Source organism: Hemiscyllium ocellatum, chromosome 37, assembly GCF_020745735.1.
Source record: "Hemiscyllium ocellatum isolate sHemOce1 chromosome 37, sHemOce1.pat.X.cur, whole genome shotgun sequence".
NCBI classification, from domain to species: Eukaryota; Metazoa; Chordata; class Chondrichthyes; order Orectolobiformes; family Hemiscylliidae; genus Hemiscyllium; species Hemiscyllium ocellatum.
Genome location: NC_083437.1, coordinates 7,024,350 through 7,043,657, shown reverse-complemented (window position 1 = coordinate 7,043,657; position 19,308 = coordinate 7,024,350). Strand labels below are relative to the sequence as shown.

At 41.2% G+C, this 19,308-nt stretch overlaps 1 protein-coding gene across 4 annotated transcripts in view; it reads left to right on the top strand.

The window, feature by feature from the left end:
* hspg2 (heparan sulfate proteoglycan 2) overlaps positions 1 to 19,308 on the top strand; it is a 530,364-nt gene that overhangs the window by 196,979 nt on the left and 314,077 nt on the right. For all 4 annotated transcript variants that reach the window (XM_060851818.1, XM_060851817.1, XM_060851815.1 and 1 more), the window contains 3 exons: positions 1,646 to 1,704; positions 10,675 to 10,835; positions 17,660 to 17,788. In XM_060851818.1, the coding sequence (XP_060707801.1) occupies positions 1,646 to 1,704; positions 10,675 to 10,835; positions 17,660 to 17,788 (349 nt within the window). The remainder of the gene's footprint in view (positions 1 to 1,645; positions 1,705 to 10,674; positions 10,836 to 17,659; positions 17,789 to 19,308) is intronic.

The window sequence follows — 19,308 nt, the reverse complement described above, 5'->3', positions numbered from 1 at the left end:
TAATCATCACTGGTGTACAGCATTGACCTAATGGTGGCACAGTGGTTAGCACTGCTGCCTCACAGCGCCAGAGACCCGGGTTCAATTCCTGCTTCAGGCAACTGTCTGTGCGGAGTTTGCACATTCTTCCCGTGTCTATTTGGGTTTCCTCTGGATGTTCCAGTTTCCTCCCACAGTCCAAAAATGTGCAGGTTAGGTGAATTGGCCATGCTAAATTGCCCGTAGTGTTAGGTGAAGGGGTAGATTCAGGGGAATGGGTCTGGATGGGTTGCACTTTGGAGGGTCAGTGTGGACTTGTTGGGCCAAAGGGCCTGTTTCCACACTGTAAGTAATCTAATCTAATCATAAATTAATGTCTTATTGGTTAATGACACGACACATCCTGGATACTGTTCTGTATCCCAACTGGCCAATTCTAAAGTGCAAGTTTAAAGTGAGAGGGCTACTCATCATGAGGGACTTCCTAACCCTGCTGTCTCTGATGCCCGACTGGTTCAGGGAATAGCAGTCGAGAATTGGAGCTCTGGTTGGTTCTGTTCTCTTTCCGACTTCAAATTTCCTGCGGCCAATGTAATTACCTCTCTTGACCCCTCAAAGTGCAAACTGGTCAATCTGGACTAACCTGTAACTTGTGTATGTTTGTCATGACTTAATTTAACCCACAAAGTTCATCTTCTGTTTCACTAATGCAGTCTCAATGAAGATATCAGTTTTAGTTCGCTCCCTGCACTGTGTTGTCCATGTCCTAATCAATGTAAAACTCTTCAGTAATAGATATGCACGCACAAACTTCCTCGACCATTCCTACAACATTACACCATCTGGAATCACTATAACCTCTTAGCATATTTTAAAAGTGCTTCATCTAAGTATGTCAATAACTGTACAGTAACAAGTTGATAGTTTATGGGGCATCATAAGCAACTAATTTGTAGGTCATAAAGTCTAGGATAATATTCTTAATTATTCTTGCAATTATTACCTTGCAAGACAAAAAAAAATCCTCAAAAATCAAATAGTTGAGTTTAAACATTGTTTTCTGGCAGAGTACTGCTGCAGATGAGATTACCCCTAGTGAGGTTTATTGATGAACTATCCATTGGTTATTACGTTTTGTTGCTTGCTTAGCATTCCCAACACTGTAAGATAACGCACGGTGAACAAGTCAATATCAGCAAAGTCTTTACCTGACTCCTTTGATCCTCTTTGCTGTCTTGAATAGGGGCCCTGCCCCAAAAGAATAGAAGATGTTACACTGCAGCCAACATGCTGATTGAAAGACTTAGGAGAAAGGGGGTCTGCAGATGCTGGAGACCAGAGTCGAAGCGTGTGGCGCTGGAAAAGCACAGCAGATCATGCGGCATCAGAGGAGCAGGAGAGTCTATGTTTCGGGCATAATCCTGATGAAGGGTTTGTGCCCAAAAGGTCGACTCTCCTGCTCCTCAGATGCTGCCTGACTGGCAGTGCTTTTCCAGAGACACATTGATTGAAAGACATGCTAATGCTTGAGATGGGCTGTGTTTGGTTGAACCATGAATGGTCTATTTAGAAACAAAGATTTTGAAGCAAACATTCTTTCAGAAGCTTTAAAGCCTCCTCTCCTCAACTGATTCAAACTCTTTAATAAATGTACTTTTCTTTTCAGCTTGAGTCTGAATTTTATCGGATCCCAGGAGAGCAGTCAGTCACTGTGGTATGGATCAAGTAAGTGTTCCTTCATCACTGTCTCAACTGATGTCAAATGATCTTCTTTTAATCCACTTTGAACAAAGCAAAACAGAAGAATTAATTTTACAGATTAATCTTAACATCCGAGTATTTCCTAAAGTTGAATGGCATTTGACAGATAAGGGCAGCTCCATACCATCCATCATCCAATGGTCTGGCAGAAAGATCAGGCCAAGCTTTTGAAGGCTGGCTTAAAGAAACCGCCTACAGCTTTGCTAGATACCAAACTGGCCCAATTCCTGTTTGGTTATAGGACCACCCTTCATTCAACTACAGGGGTAGCTCCAGCAGCGTTGCTAATGGGGAGAAGGTTAAATCTGATCTTCCCGGACCCGGTGGTGGTGGGGGGGTGGGGTGTGGGATGGGGTGGGAAGTGTGAAATAGCATCCGGAATGCCAATGCCAGACATACAATTCAGCTAAGTGAGAGAGACCATTTATTTCAGGGCCAGGCACAGGCAGTGAAGCTAGTTTAGTGTGCAAAACTTGGTCAGCATAGATGAGATGGACTGAAGGGTCTGTCTCTGTACTGTATGACTCTATCTATCATTAGCCACAAAGGCTTTTTTTTAGATTAGATTAGATTACTTACAGTGTGGAAACAGGCCCTTTGGCCCAACAAGTCCACACTGACCCACTGAAGCGCAACCCACCCATTTCCACTACGGACAATTTAGCATGGCCAATTCACCTGACCTGCACATCTTTGGACTGTGGGAGGAAACCGGAGCACCCGGAGAAAACCCACACAGACATGGGGAGAACGTGCAAACTCCACACAGTCAGTCCCCTGAGTCAGGAATTGAACTCGGGTCTCTGGCGCTGTGAGGCAGCAGTGCTAGCCACTGTGCCACCGTGCCTGCTTGCCCAGCAGTTGAAGGGAAGGCATGTTTCAGTCTTGATTTGGTACAGATAATATTGAAATTATTAATACATGGATCTTTGCCTTCTTTCCCTTTTATTCTAAGAAGACTTCTAGTACTTAATTATTTCAGATTTATTTGTATGTGACGTAAACCTTTGCTTGTCTGTCCCTTGAAGCTCTGTCTTCTGAATTAATACCATTTTCAAAGATTATTAATTCCTCATACAGTGGTACATGATCTGTACCAGTCACAGAGATATTTATAAGAGGAGCTTATGAGGTTTTCTGATCAAAGTAATCTCCTGGTGGGCCACAGCAGGGATTTGACTCTGGAGATGATTAACATACTCTCTCAATATCAAGTTCGGTTCCCTAAGTTTAAAAGTTCCCAAATAAAATTAAGGGTGGGTTTCTTTTTCATAATGATAGCCCTGGTAACTTTTGTCAATGACATGAATAGCTTCTGGGCTTTCATAGTGAAGTAAAATAAATCTGATAGTCTATTGTAAGCCCTGGTATGTGTGTGAGATGATTTTACCGGTTAACCATGCTCCTGCTGATGCTACACAATATCCACAGCTGGAAAAAGATGTTTTTTTTTACACTTAGACTTAATCAATTTTAGGTTGATAACAGAACAATAAAACACAAAGACTGTGATTAAAAGCTGTGAATTGTAATTGCTGATTCCTCTGGGGATCAATGAGGTTGAAGTTGCCTGCAGAACTGTTCCAGCTGCAGACTGTTGTCAAGAGTAATTGTAACAAATGCTCATTTCAGTCGTGTAGTTAGAAGAAGTCAGATAAATATCCCATTGACCCACAGCATTCCAATTTCATCAGTCATCACTCCCCACGCTCCAAAACTGCAAAATGTTCTTTCGGAAAAAAAGATGCTTTTTGCTCCCACAGATGACCCACTCCTACGCTCTTCTCAAGTTACAATCAGTATTATTCAATCTGACTTGCTGAACCTTGTCAGATATTTTGGCTTCTTAGTACATTTCAGAGAAAAGCTTTAAACTTTACCTCCAGTACTAAATGAGTGCTTGCATTTTCAAAGGTTGCCTTTCTTGATCTTTTGATATTAGCTCTTTATTTGGTGAGAATTCTGATTTTAAAATTCAACCGTGCCAGGATGCACAGAATATTGTTAAGACTATATTCAGTATGTCTTTTGTTCAGCTCCGCTTCCTTGCTAACTAATGAGGCTATTTGTAGCGTAGCTTTTGTGATCCATGGTATCTCTAACACTATTTCTACTTCGTGATCAAGTGGTTGATGTTAAATAGCCTCTATGCCTCTGAGTTGGTGCAGAGAACGTTGACTGGGATTCCCATTCCACATGACAATCTGAGTATATTTGTGACCATTGATGACTGGATTAGCCTGCCTTGGTCCACCCTCACTCACTCCTGCCTGAAGTTGATGAAACATCATTTGGAGAGGTACAGGATGGACTCAAACTCATAGAGCTTCATTCCAGCCAACCTCCTCCTTCAGTTATTGGACAGACTGAACCGGGTTCTATTTAGCCACAAGAATTTACTTCTGGAGGTTCCAGCTCTCACAAATGACGTGGCAAATGCTTTTTGACGTTTACTATTTACAAGGCTGCAAATGTCCAGATTACCTGAACAACTAACATTTTTTTTCTTTCATGGGATGAGGGCACTTGGTTGGTTTTCTTTATTTAAGACCAAAGTCAAAATAATGTTTACTCTTTACTTTGGATCAAATGCACATGCTGGCTTTTTCACAAGCAAGATGTGCAGAGACTTTGCTTGTGTTACGAACAGTTGAGGAGGGGTGCCCCTCGGCTGACTAATAAATATATTTAAATATATTTAATTTTAGCATGCAGTTTAAATCACATTTCAGTTCAAGCATGGTTTACTAGATCAATTTGAAGGAGCTAATTATAAAGCTTTCTTGAATGACACAGAGGAACTTTACACATTACTGACCCCCAAGGAAGTAGTTCAATGTGACACCAAACATTGGTACAAAGTATAAAAAATGAAGAAGGTCCTATTAGGAAATAAAAAAATTCTTGCATTTCTATACTTGAATCTGAGACCATGACAGCTTAGTTGATGTGTTGCATCCTGAACAATAGGTAGATTTGCAGAATCCGTGTTCTTAGAGAAAGGATCTTTGTCAGATTTCTTTTACTACTGATGTTGGCTTTCAAGATGATGAGAAAGAAAATTTAAAAATGAGAGAGATTCTTCAGTGCTTCATCTTAACAGCCCATTTTCTTTCTATCTGTCAGCTGCTCTGCCATGCAGCTACTGAAGTATGATTCATTTATGTATTCCAGAGTCTGGTTTCATTGTCTTTCCAAGCTTTCATAGTAATATGTACAGCTTTTTCTCCAAAGTGCAAGTTTAAAACAGGAGATGAATTTCTTGATTCCTGACTTAGTTGATTGAATTAAATGTCTTTATATGAAATCATCTGATCTGATATTACCATTTTGTTTATTCTACATTGGTTTCCTGAACTTGCCTCTATGTCTAGTCTGTTGTTTGTTGCAAACTATCCTAGCCCATGTTCCTTCGTTTTTAAAAAAACATTTACTCCATGAGATCTCATAGGCTATAAATATTCAACTTTCACTATGTTTTTCCCCTACCATGACACATGTTATTATAAATATTGTCAGGTTTCCCTAAGAGTGTGTGAGAGAAGCCTGTTGCTGAACATTTTTCTAGAGTGTTGTCCATTCCTGCATCTGATGTTCACTCTCAAAAATGACATGATTTTTTTTTCTGGACCATGGAGTATTTCAAGCTAACCCTACCTCAGCCGTTACAATTGCTTACAATTATTTTAAATTTTCTTGAATTTCCATAAAATTAGAACCCTCTTCAAGAATGATTTATTTAACATACCCCAAATATCTTCAATTGCATCTAAAACCAATGTCACCAGAAAAAAAATAACTCTTAAAAATGCCTTCAGGGACAAAGCTGTCTGATAAATGTAAAAACGTTATGTAGACAGAATTGACTAGACCCCAGCTTTGGTCTCACTTTTTTTTTCTTCCTCTTCAGTCAGTCTTCCCCTGAGTCACCCTTCTCGCATGCTGTACCTCCTGACCTAGATGTTTTCTAATCAACCTGTTCAGAGATGTTACTGCACACCAGTGAGACTTGAACATGGGCCTCTTGGTCTCTTGATTTGTGTTGGTCAGATTTTCTTCAGCTGAAGTTGCTGATCATGGTAGCAATATGTGAGGATCTTCTGACACCCTATGGTCTCCATTCTCCAAAAATGTAAACCTAATGTATTAATTGGGAAATCTACATTTGAGCAGTACCCTCTAATCTGGCCACCTTGCTGTGTATGCAGTTCCCGATCAGATTCATCCATATTTGTTGAATTGTATTGAGCTCTTTACAGAATTGACCTGTTAACTGAATTCCATGCAGCAGATGCCTTCTATTTCCTGAGTTTTGCACTGACGGACTTGAACATCTAAAAAAAATTGTTTGATATCCTGTTTCCTTGTTAAAACGTGGAAACTTCTTGGGGTTATTTTGATCAGACCACCTACTATTGTATTATCCAACCAATTACTTTTCTGCAACATTCAGTTTTGAAAATAAATATTACAGCTGCCATAATTTAGGTTATCTTGCTTTATCATGGTCAGATTTTACTTTATGAAAAACTTGTTTAATAGCAGCATTTATTTATTTTATGACATAAGCAAATTGCTTAATTTTCTCTGAAGGGGAACCGTTTATACTTTAACTGAAACTGACACTGCTATCTGATCTCTCCCTTGTCTAATGGAATCAGAACGTCTCATGACATGACAGGCCGCTATGTGAACTATTATACCCTCTTGAAATAACTCTGTAGTTCGGCCCACTTCTCTGTTCTTTCCTTACATCCTGCAAATTTCTCCATTTTGTTTACCCAATTCCCTTTTGAAAGTTAGAGGCATAATGCCACTGTCGATGATTGGAAACACTCAGCTGGTTCACTAACGTTCTTAGGGAAGGAACCTGCTGTTTTTATCTGTTTTGGCCTCTGTTTGATTCCAGACTCTCAGCAATGTGATTGATTCTTAACTGCCCTCTGGGCATGTAGGGACGGCCAATAAATGCTGACCCAGCCAGTGATGCCCATATCCTATGAATGGATAAGGGAAAAAAAAGTTACTATTAAATGTACTTCCATCATCCTTTTGAGTAGCATTCCAGATCATAAAATCTCACCATTGTAAGAAAATTCTCAACTCTTCTGTTTCTTTTGTCAAGTACCCCAATTCTGCATCCTGTGGCTACTCGCCTTCCAGTGATGCTGGTGGCAGCTTTCCCCTTGGTTGCTCTATCAAAAATGTAAATCCCCCTTAACAGTTTCTGCTTCAAGGTGACCAAACCCAATTCCTCTTGATTATCACAATGTCTGCTGAACATTTTCCCACAGCAGTGTTGCATTTTAAAAGTTGATTTGGTCAGGTGTTGAATCAATGCCCTATTGTTGCCACAAGATTAGCGCCTGGTTGTACATTGCCCGCTGTTTCAGTGCTGCCCCAATTTCAAATTAAATTGACAACGTCCTTTTTAAAAGCCTGACAGACAACGGATTGTTGTTCATGACCTTTCACATTTTAGCCTTTTTCTCCCTTTTATGTCCCTGATGTTTGATGGCGATGAGTGCAGTTGATGCTAGTTGCACACAGGTGCCTACCTGAAAGGCCACTTTTGAAGTGTCAAACATGTAAGATCCACAGGGTGTACATGGAAAGGATAAGAAGGACAAGACCTAGAAGTAGGAGCTGGCTGTTCAGCTCTGCCATTTGATAGGATCGCAGCTTCTCTCATCACTGCCTCAAATCTCATTTCCTATCCATAACCCTTTAACCCCCTAATTATAAACCTGTCAATCTCCTCAAGTTCATTCCTTGTTTGTATGCTGGTTTCAAAAAGAACTAGACCAGGTGAGTTGACAAGCCTTTTGACTCATGGGAATAATGGATGCTTTATATATGAATAATGGATGTGAACCAGGATCACTATTTGAAAGTAAGAGGTCGCCAGAAATGGGGATAATGGAGTCTCAGTGTTTCACAGCACAATAACCATATTTGAACTTTATCGCTGATAGCAATCAGTACACACTTCTAAATTGTGAAAAGTTAGGGATCGTGAAGGATCAAACAGGTCTTCCACTTAAGATGGAGAAGAGAAGAATTTTTTTCATTGGTCATCAGCCTGTGGTATTTTCTTCCCCAGAAAATGGTGGAGCCAGAGTCATTGAGTATCTTTAAAGCAGAGGTAGAGAGATTCTTGACGAGAGGGGTGTTAAAGGGTATCATGGGTTGGTGGGAATATGGACTTGAGGCTATAGTCGGATCGATAATCAGATTTTATTGAATGATGGAATAGATTCAAGGGGTTGAATAGCCTACTTCTGCCCATAGTTCATACTTTCAAATGTGAGGTCACTAAAAGGTAGCAGCCAGGTACAAAAGCTAATGACGGTGGCCAACCAAATGTTCACCCTGATATCTGGAGGGCTAGCACATAAAGGGGAAGCTTTGCTGTAACTGTACAAAACCAGGCCTCAGCCGTTGTGTTAGACTAAAATGACAGATTACATAGAACATAGAAAAATACAGCGCAGTACAGGCCCTTCGGCCTTTGATGTTGCGCCAACCGAAGCCTACCTAACCTACACTAGCCCAATAACCTCCATATGCTTATCCAATGCCCGCTTAAAAGACCATAAAGAGGGAGAGTCCACCAATACTACTGGCAGGGCATTCCATGAACTCTCAACCCGCTGAGTAAAGAAACTACCCCTAACATCTGTCCTATACCAACCTCCCCTTAATTTAAAGCTGTGTCCCCTAGTAACCGCTGACTCCATACGCAGAAAAAGGTTCTCACTGTCAACCCTATCTAAACCCCTAATCATCTTGTACACCTCTATCAAATCTCCCCTAAACCTTCTTTTCTCCCATGAGAACAACCCCAAGTGCCTCAGCCTTTCCTCATACGATCTTTCTACCATGCCAGGCAACATCCTGGTAAACCTCCTCTGCACCCGTTTCAGTGTCTCCACATCCTTCATATAGTATGGCGACCAAAACTACACACTATACTCCAGATGAGGCCACACCAGAGTCTTATATAACTGCAACATGACCTCAGGACTACGGAACTCAATTCCTCTACCAATAAAGCCCAGTACGCCATATGCCTTCTTCACAGCACTATTTACCTGGGTGGCAAAATTAGGCTTGTTTTGCCTTGTGTACAGAGATTTTAGTAATGATTTGATGGGAGTTTTGAGAGTTTAGAAAGGGAGAAACTATTGCCACTGGTAAAGAAAAGCAAACTAAACTACGTAACTGTAAAATCTGAGACAGGCCATTCAGGATTGAGGTTGGGTGGCAGTTCTTTGCATAATCAGTAATGTTCTAAAGAAGGTGGTGGCATTGTCATAATACCACTGGACTTGTCTCCAGACTTCATTCCAGTTAATTAGAATTGCCAACACACTTGCTTTCATCTCTTAGCAACATACAAATAAGGAGCAAGAGTATGCCATTTGCCCACTGAAGCCAGCTCCACCATTCAACAAGTTCATGGTTGATCTGAATACTTAGAACGTTGTCTCCAGACTGTGTTCTGGGGACGTGGGTTTGAATCCCACCAGGGCAGCTGGAGTTATAAAGTTAGTCTTACAGTAACTATGCAACAATTGACAATTGTCGTACATACACATTTGGTTCATTAATGTCCTTCAGTTGAGTGAAATCTGTCATCCCTACCTGATCTGACCTAAATGTCACTCCAGACCCACAGTAGTGGTTAACTCCTAACTGCTGTGTGAAAGGGTTATCAAGCAGCTCTGTATAAGGGCAGCTAGGGATGGGCAATAAGTGCTGATGCAACCAAGATTGAATAAAAGAAAAGCAGGCTATTTGATCATTTGGCTCCATCCAAATTTTCTGTCGAGCAATCCCAAGAGTCTTACCCTGCCTGCTGTCCCTGGTGTCCTCAAGGTTTATTTCCATTAAGTACCAATCTAAATCCTTTTAATGCGTTCACTGTATTTGCATCCACCACCCTAATAGGCAATGATTCCAGACTTTCACTTATGTAAGAAGAAAATAAGTCCTTTCTGACTTTCCCTTGCATTTCTTGCTCAAAACCTTTAAATCTTTGTAACTCTGTTCCCTTGTCCTTGTATCAGCAAATTTGGAAATCTCTCTCTCAAAAATCTGGCTTAGTTTCAGTGTATCGGTAGATTTTTGCAAGCCGAAGGATTAATTGAACAAAGCAGATGCAGTGAAGACACAGATCAGTTGTGATCTTAGTGAACACCAGAATAGACTTGAGAGGTTGAATGGCTGACTTGTGTTCCTACATTTTATAAGAATGAGTCACTGTAGTTATTTACAATGATGAATAAACAAATATTAATTTTAAAATGTCAGGAAGATGAAGTTTACTTGACTAATATAGTATCAAAATGTCATAGCTGGCAGCATTGTTGCATTCAGTTAATTAGAACTTTTTATGTACAAAGAGTTCTGAAAAATAGGAGTAGATAACTAACAATTGTTTACTTTATATTGGCTGGTTGCTGGTGTGGATCAGTACTCCTGTTTTGTTTCTTTATCTTCAGTTTGCTACTTCTGCATTTTCTGCCTCACAGCATCAGAATCTGGGTTTGATTCCATTCACAGGTGACTGACTGTATGGAGTTTGTATGATTCCCCCCGTGTCTGCTTGGGTTTCCACTTAGTGCCCTGGTTTCTTCCAACATGCCAAAGATGTGCAGGTTAGGTGGATTGGTCATTTGAATTATTCTCTAGTGTCCAAGGTTGTGCAGGCTAGGTGGATCATCTATGGTAAATGAGAGGTTACAGGGATAGGGTGGAAGTGGGTCTGGATGGTCAGTGTAGACTCAATGGGCCAATTTGAGTCTCACTATAGGGATTCTATGATCCTGTGCAATGCCATTTCCCACTTGATAGCCAGACCTGAGGATGCTCAGTCTAGGCTGAATAGTAAGGCATATTATTCAGAATTGTTTCCATTGTTCTTCCCAGACAACAGGACCAAAATGTGATTGTCGAGTTGGATGTGGGATCCGATGGAAACAGCAATGATGAGGAGATACGAGAAGTGGTTTACTCAGTCGTGAGGAGTGGATCAATCGGGCCTTATGAAACATCAGTTAAAGGCTTCAAATTCCGGCATCTAGGAGAAGGTATTTATCATTCATTCCTAGATTAATCAGTGTGTCCAAGCAAGTAATTTTTTAAAAATGCACCAGTATTGAATTAGAAATCTGAGTGTTCAGTTATGATTGACAAAGTGTTCATTTTTGTTGTTTGTACCAGTACAGATCTCACATGGATCAATGGACTTGAACCAGAATATTATGATTTTAGTGTGTAGCACTTGTTAAATCCTCATTTGAGATTGACAAGAGCACTGGAATGTCCAGTTTATGGCTTAATTATAACGCAATAAGTTTTGCCATTTTAAAATGTTTACTGTGTTCAACAGGCTAAAAGCATTATTGATTGAATTATTTTTGTAAGCAACTTATCCTTTAAACTACAGTCAAACTTATAAAGTAACCATTAAAAGAGCTATCAAGTTTAAGTAAACTTTAAATAGACATTCCATTCTCCTATCATCAGTCAAAATGATTTTCGAAGGTTGACTTCCAATATTTGCCTGTCCTAGCCTGGGAGATTTCCTGGTGCATGTTTTCCTAGACTCTTCTCCATCTAGCTAACGCTAGGCAAATCTTCTCACCACCATTTTGATCTTTCCAAACTGAACATCAACTTTCACCTGCATTTCTAGATTTTAAACTATTCCACCTTGTTGCTTACATTTGTATTTTATATTTTTCTTCTATCCCTTCCTGAATCCTGACAAGTTAGCCTATTCCATTCTGATATTCAGTGATATTTTAGGAATGCCTGCAACCTGATTTCTACAATGACGTCCTCTGCCCCCTCCTTTGGCTACATGAAACACATGAGTCTTGTAGTCAGGTATAAATTCTAATTAGCTATTCTTTAAGTCCTAGCCTTGTCCTATCCTGGAAAATGAAAAGGACAGTTTAAAGCACACCACCTTTATACCCTGATATTTTTCACACTTTCCCTGGGACTTAGAGACCTACATTTAGTTTTTTTTTTGCGACTGATTTTCTTCTTCTTAATAACACAGGAGGTCTTCCTTGAAACCTTAACAGTTCCATCACCCAGCTCCGTTGCTGAGCAGACTTCAGTAGGTCTCATGGCCCCCTTGTTTTTGCCTGAAAGACATGACTCCAAAACATGGCAGTCTAATACATCTTCTCACTGTAACACATTTGGGTGTCAGTGCACATTGTTCAGGGCTAACAATGTCCTGTATATTTTACCCTGTCACTAAAGCTGATGTGTCTACTCACAATGTAGAGTGCTATATATCCCATTGGCATAAATGTAAAGCTTCAGAATGTTGCAGATAATTGGAGAGTTCCCTTCCCTGGGCTCTCATTGCTTAATTTGTGCAACATTAAATTTTGAATTTGTTTTTCCATACATTTAGCATGCAAGGGCTCTCATTCATGAGGGGATTAATGTTTATATCCTTTTCAAAAATAGTAAACTGAGATTGCTAATAACCCCAGTCCAGAGGGATGTGCAATCTCCTGCTCCAGTTCAATTCCTTAACTAAAAGATCTCTCAACAGTCTGCAATGAAGCTGATTGATGATTTCTGCCATACTGCTGAGATGCAGTTACCTGCTATAAGTACTAGTCAATAAGCTAGCAATGACAATGAACAAAATTGTACTCCTAAAGCCCCTTTCATGATCTGAGAATGCCCCAAAAACAAAGCAAGACTTTCTGAAGTCTAGCCACAGTTGCACTGTCAGAAATGCGATACCTAAGCACAGAAAATTTGTGCATGTGAATGTTGGAGTTGCAGAACATCTTGCCAGATATCAAAATACCAAAGTCTTTGGTTAAGTTAGTTCAGTATGATTTTCTTGTCCTAGTGGGAGCAAGCTACATATGTTTTGGGCTCCACCTTGTGCTCCAAATTTCATTCGCTACTTCCCTCTGCCAGCTGGGATGGGAATACAAGAACAGATCCTTTAGCTGGCTGCTTGTGAACTTTTGATTCTAAATGGAGGAACTGTACTCATGACAGTTACATCTATTGTAGAAAATGTTCTCTTACTGTTAATTACCATTCTGGGATTGAATGTTTTCCTGCTGAGCAGCTGCATTAGCAAGTATAGTGGAATTTGAATTTAGCCTGGATAAATTGAGTCCTTTTCAATCTGGACACAGTAGCGCATTCCGCCTATGTTTGTGCAATATTTTTAAAATCTCTAAGACTTTTACATTGTGCCTTGTGATGCACACATTCATTTTGCAATTCATCATGACCTGACTGAAAGGGACTCTTCACTGCATGAAGCAATACAGCTCCAAGTTAGTGTTCTGCCATGCCAAGGCCCAGTTTTACATACAGGCTAGTGATTATTGAAGGACATAATGACATAGGATGAAGCCATTTTGCCAATATATCCAATGCCAGTTCCTTTAAAGTGCACTCGAACTTGTTGTACTGCCTGGCTCTTTCCAGCAGCATTATGGGCTTGTAGGGCCAAAGTTATTTACAATATATTTTCATGACTTGGATGAGGGAAGTGAAAGTATAACTGCCAAGTTTGTGGGTTACGTAAATGCAGGTGGCAAGGCAAGTGGTTGAGGATCATAAAAAGTGTTTGTCTAGGGGAGTAGACAAGTTAAGTGAGTCAACAACAAAAACTTTGTAGATGGAATATAATGTGGGAAAATGCGAAGTTAATGCAGGAAGAATAGTAGAGCTGAATGTTATTTAAATGGAGGAAGATTGCAGAAAGATGCAAAATACAGGGATTTGGGAGTCCTCTTACATGGATCACAAGTGCAATTTCAGCAGGTGATAGGGAAGAAAATTGGAATGTTGGCCTTTCTTTCAAAGGGAATGGAGTATAAAACTTGGGAAGTATTTCTAAAGCATATGAGGGCTAGTTAGATGACACCTGGAACACTGTGAACAGTTTTGATCCACTCATCTAAGGAAAGAAATTGCTGTTGGATGCAGTCCAGGATAGGAAAACTGGAGTGATCCCAGTGGAGGGATTTTCCTAGGACGTAAAGTTGAGTTACTTGGGCTTGTGCTCAGTGGTGTTAAGAAGAATGAGAGATGACCTTATTGAAACCTATCAGATTTTAATCAAGGGTAAGTGACTAGTAGATAAAGAGAAGTTATTTTCCCTTGTGGGAGACTGTAGGACCAGACAGACTAATCCAGTTAGGACACAGATGAGGAGGATTTTTTTCTGAGAGTAGTGAATCTGTGGAACTATTTGCCACAGAAGACCACTGAGGCTTGTTCATTAAGATTGATTTTTAATCAGTAAATGTGTTTAGGGTTATGAGAAAAAAGCAGGAAAGTGGAGTTAGTTGAAAGGGGAGCAGACTTGATGGGCTGAATGGCCTACTTCTCCTTCTCATAGAATTACAGTATATTCATTTCAAGTATTTAATCAATTCTCTGTTGGACCAATGGATCTGTCTCCACTGATGTTATGGCCTCTGCAATCAAGATTATCAGAAATCATTGCATTAAAAATTCTTCTTTTCTCATTCTTTGACTCTTTATCTTAATATTTTTAATTTATGCCCACTGGCTGTGACAAAGGGTTGCACTCTGAGAATTGAGTCTGCTGACTGCTGATTCAACATGTGTACCAGGACATCTTGGGAGAGGGAGAACACAAAGGCACCTTTTAGTTTTACCTTCAGTGGATCAATGGCATGGATACATCTGGTTGTGTGTGCCTGACAGAATGTTTAGCTGCTGAGAAATTTCAGGAAATACCAGAGCATCTAAATGAGTCATTCATAGCAGATAGCAGGTAAATTGCAGCATTGAGGTTAGCAGCACAGGATTACTGTCAGAATCTAGAAACTCGAAATGAAGTTATGGCAGATCGATCACAAAAAAGCATCAGTATCAGCGAAGTGTGATGTGCTTCATTTTGGCAATTGGTAAGTCAACTTGTTTCCTTCCATGCAAGATAGGAATCAAATGTGTTAGAGGTGTGAACAAATTTGGGAATATAGCTTATTGGAACCCACAGGGGGAAGTAGGAAAATCATTTATAGTAGCATTGGCAAAGTTGAGATGGTCAATCTGAGAACTTGCTTGTGTTGATGTGAACAAACACCTTGTGGGTGAATCCAGAACAAGGAGAGCGTAAGAAAATACAAAGACTAACAGGTCAAGAATTGAAGAGGAATTTCCTGACAAGATTGGCGTGAATGTGGACCTCACTGCCACATGGAGTAATTGAGGTAAGTAGTATTGGATGCATTTGTAAAATGCCACCATTCCAGAGGACCATAGGCTACTGGCTTATTAAATAGAAGTAATTGGTGATTTATAACTGAGCGTCACCAACTCTCAGATGAGGTGTGCGATAGAGGCAGTGGGACCTTCATGGTGATGTCAGTCAGTACAAGAATTGAATCTGCACTGTAGGTGTCACTCTGCTTTGTGAGCCAGATGTCCAGCCAACTAAGCAACAAAAAACCAGGAAGAGAATATGCAACAAAATCAGGAAGAGACTTGGTTTGAATGTGCATTCCTGATGAAGGGATTGTACCTGAAATGTCAACTGTCCTGCTCCTCGGATGCTACCTGACCTGCTGTGCTTTTCCAGCACTACACCATTTGACTTTGAGTGTACATTGACAAGCTGAACTGAATGGCATTGTTGCTGTACTGTGGATTTGCTGTAATGCAAGAGTGGAATATAACAAATTGCCAAACTTTCGCTTTTGACCTGGCAGCTGTCACATAATCACAAAGCGATGCAGTGTTAGATTAGATTAGACTTACAGTGTGGAAACAGGCCCTTCGGCCCAACAAGTCCACACCGACCCGCCGAAGCGAAACCCACCCATACCCCTACATTACCCCTTACCTAACACTACGGGCAATTTAGCATGGCCAATTCACCTGACCCGCACATCTTTGGACTGTGGGAGGAAACCGGAGTACCCGGAGGAAACCCACGCAGACACGGGGAGAACGTGCAAACTCCACACAGTCAGTCGCCTGAGTCGGGAATTGAACCCGGGTCTTCAGGCGCTGTGAGGCAGCAGTGCTAACCACTGTGCCACCGTGCCGCCCTTATATGGTGCTTGAGAGCACTCTTACTGTATCTACAACCAATTTTCAAGCATTACCTTTGAATTTTCTTTCATAAAGCTGTCAGTTATTTTGCACTCTCCAACCACCCAAGATCAGCAAATAAATGATTGGTGAGAGAATCTGTTCTTCAAATCAGTGTGAGGGAGAGTGTGGTAGGTCGGAGGCCACCAGGGAGCTCACTGCATTTCCTTGAATGGACCCTGAGCTTGTTCATGTCAAACGTGAAGCATGCTTCACTTTAAAGTCAGGTCAACACTTTCAATAATGCAGCACGCCTTCAACAGTGTGCTAAAATGACAACATGTTAGGTGTGTCCAACCTTCCTGGCAGGGAGAGGTGGTGTTGGAAAGGTGCACATTTCAATGTTTTCTCTCACTGAGAGAAGGCAAGTTTCAGAAAGACAAGGTTTAGCACAACAGTTAACGAGTTTCTAAGAAAATGGCAATTCCAGTCAATAAATCAGTAATTTAAAAGAATTATTAAAACTGTTCATTTGCTAAGTGTCAAGTGGCAGAGCCAAAGGATTGTTTTGCCTTTCTGTTTAAGAAGCAGAGCTAGAGAGAGAGAAAATGATGAGGCTGAAATGCTGGCTACTAGGGAGAGGCAGATGACTGGGGTTGAGCTTGGGAGTTGTGTTTACAAACCGCTGGTGATTCTCTCACTGAGCTGGATTTGACAAAATCAGTGGTTTTAGTAGTAGGGTTGTCCTTCAGCCTGGTTTTCTCTTCTCCCAACTTTCTAAGTAGGTTTTTGGGAGGCAGGAAATCTATATGACTTCAGTCTTGGGGTTCACACAAACTCCCTGTCCTTGAATCTTCTTTCTGCCTGTCCCTCGCTCTGAGACTGTTTTTTTTCTCTCCCTCTCGAAGTCTCCACTTTCCATCCCTGGCACAGTCCACCTGTTCTGGGCTCAGAGCTTTGCTTCTGCCTGATGAGTTCATTGTTTGGAGGCTCTGTCTACACACTGGCCAAGCAGGTGTCCCTTCCTTTGCACGGACTCTACCCCACACACACCTTCTGCACAGACTCTACCCCCCACACACTCTCTCTGTTGTTTGTAGTGCAAAGGCTTCAGCCTGAATGAAGCTACTACTTTTTGTATATCTCTCTGTTCTTCCAGTTGGAGGCTGTTTGTCTCTGGCATTTGCAGCTGATTTGAGTTACTCGTGAGCCTATGAGTCGAAATATGGGTGAGGAAGAAATGGCTTCTGATTGGAGAAGCATCTTGCAGAATCATTCAGTTGTCCTTCTTGAGGGATTCAGACCCAGGTAGCAGGCCAGGTAGGACGTTTCAGTCGGTGCATGGTGACCCATAAGCGGTCTCTTGGACAACCCTGACCTAAACCATGAGGGCTTTAATTTGCTACCTTCTGACTTGAATCTTAATTGAGAGATGTTTATTAAAACCATAAGACATAAGAGCAGGAATAGGTCATTCAGCCTCTTGAATATTCCTCACCATTCAGTGGGATCATGGCTAATCTGATCACCTTCAACTCTACATTCCTGCCTTTTCCCCATAACCCTTGATTCCCATACTGATTAAATACTACCTATTTTAGCCTTGAATGTACTTAACAATCCAGGTTTGACAGCCCTTTGTGGTAAAGACTTCTTCATGGTTTCGTTACCCACTGAGAGAAGAAATTTCTCCTCATTTCTGTCCTAACTGGTGACTCCTCACTATGAAGTGATATTGTCTAGTTTTGGGCTCTCCATCAAGGTAAAACAGCCTTTTTGCATGAACTGATGTGGAAAGATAAAAGTTGATTTTGTTTTAATGGGTTTTACCTGTCCTTTTTATTAGATGTGATCCCTGCAGTTCGTCAGTGCCATCCCAATGAATTCTCCTGTGGGTCTGGCGAGTGTGTTCCTCTTGAGTATCGCTGTGACTTCAGGGCTGATTGCAAGGACATGTCTGATGAAGATGACTGTGGTAAGAGGTCTTCACTCCTGACACTTGCAGAGTTTGGAATTCAGTGTGCTGTTTCTCTTTCCTCTTGGGTTTTTGGGGTGGTGCTGAACTGTGTCATGATTGAAGAGGGAGGGTCATTGCCCACAAGAAGCAGTAACTGTGTTCTTGGAGCATGTATTCCTTATGGTAATTCTGATAGGACTCTTTATCATAGACTCAAAATTTTACTGCTGTTGCAATGGAGTGGGAGCCGAGGATAAGCTAATCACTGATGTTAGCATATATAGTGATGGATAGGGAATGACCTTCTGCTCCATGCAGGCAAACTCTCTGCTGATTGGAGTCATACTTGACACATACGAAGATGATTGTGGTTGTATGAAGTCAGTCATCTCAGCTCTAGGGCATCTCTTCAGGAAATCTCAGGGTATTGTCCTCAGTCCAGCTATTTTCAGGTGCGTCATCAATCATCTTCAGGTCAGAAGTGGGGATGTTCATCAATGGTTGGACATTGTTCAACACTTTTCGTGACTCCTCAGATACCTGAACCAAATGTTCAGGCTTGGGCAGACAAATGGCAAATAACATTCATACTTCAAGTGTTAGACCATCTCCAACCATACGACTGCCTCTTGACATTCAACACACTCTGCATTCCTGCTCAGAGTGTGAGGGTTGAGTCTGAATGAAGCTACTCCTGTTTGCACATCTCTTTGTAATTCCAATTCCGAGGATGAATTCCCTGACTATCAACAACTTGGCAGTTACTCTGACCAAAAGCCTAACTTGTCTATTACATAGAAACATAGAATCCCAAAAGGGCAGGTGGAGGCCATTCAGCTTCTCGAGTCTGCACTTACACTCCAAAACGCATCCCACTTCTCATGCTACACCCGTAACCCCACAATTACCATGGGTAATCTACCTAGCCTGCGCAAACCTGCACATGGGGCAATCTCCCATGGCTAATCCACCTAATCTGCACATCTTTCGACTGTGGGAGGAAACTGGAGCACCTGGAGGAAACCCACATACATACAAGGAGAACATACAAACTCCACATGGTCACTCAAGGCTGAAATTGAATCCGGGCCCCTGACGCTGAGAGGCAGCAATGCTAGCCACCAAATCACCATGCCAGCCCCAAAATAAATGCCATGGGTGCGAGAGCAGGTCAGAGGCTAGGAGTCCTGCAGCAACTAGCTCCTCTCCTGAACATCGCCCCATCCCCTCACCCCAAAATGCCTGTGTACCGTTTACAAGACAGAAGTCAGGATTGTGACTGAACCTTCTTAATCAAAGCAAAATATTGAGGATGCTGGAGATCGGACACAGAGTAAACATCACAAGTTGAAAATGACTCTCCTTCAGACTAAGTTTGGTTCTCCTCACTACCTGTTCCTGAAGGATTGGGAGGTGTGTGCCACCCTTTGGGGCCTGTGGCCTCAACTTTTTGTAATTTATTTTGAAAATTTATTTACTTTGCATAATACAATTACTTTGTATAAATTTATACAACTTGAAATTCAATATTCACTGTC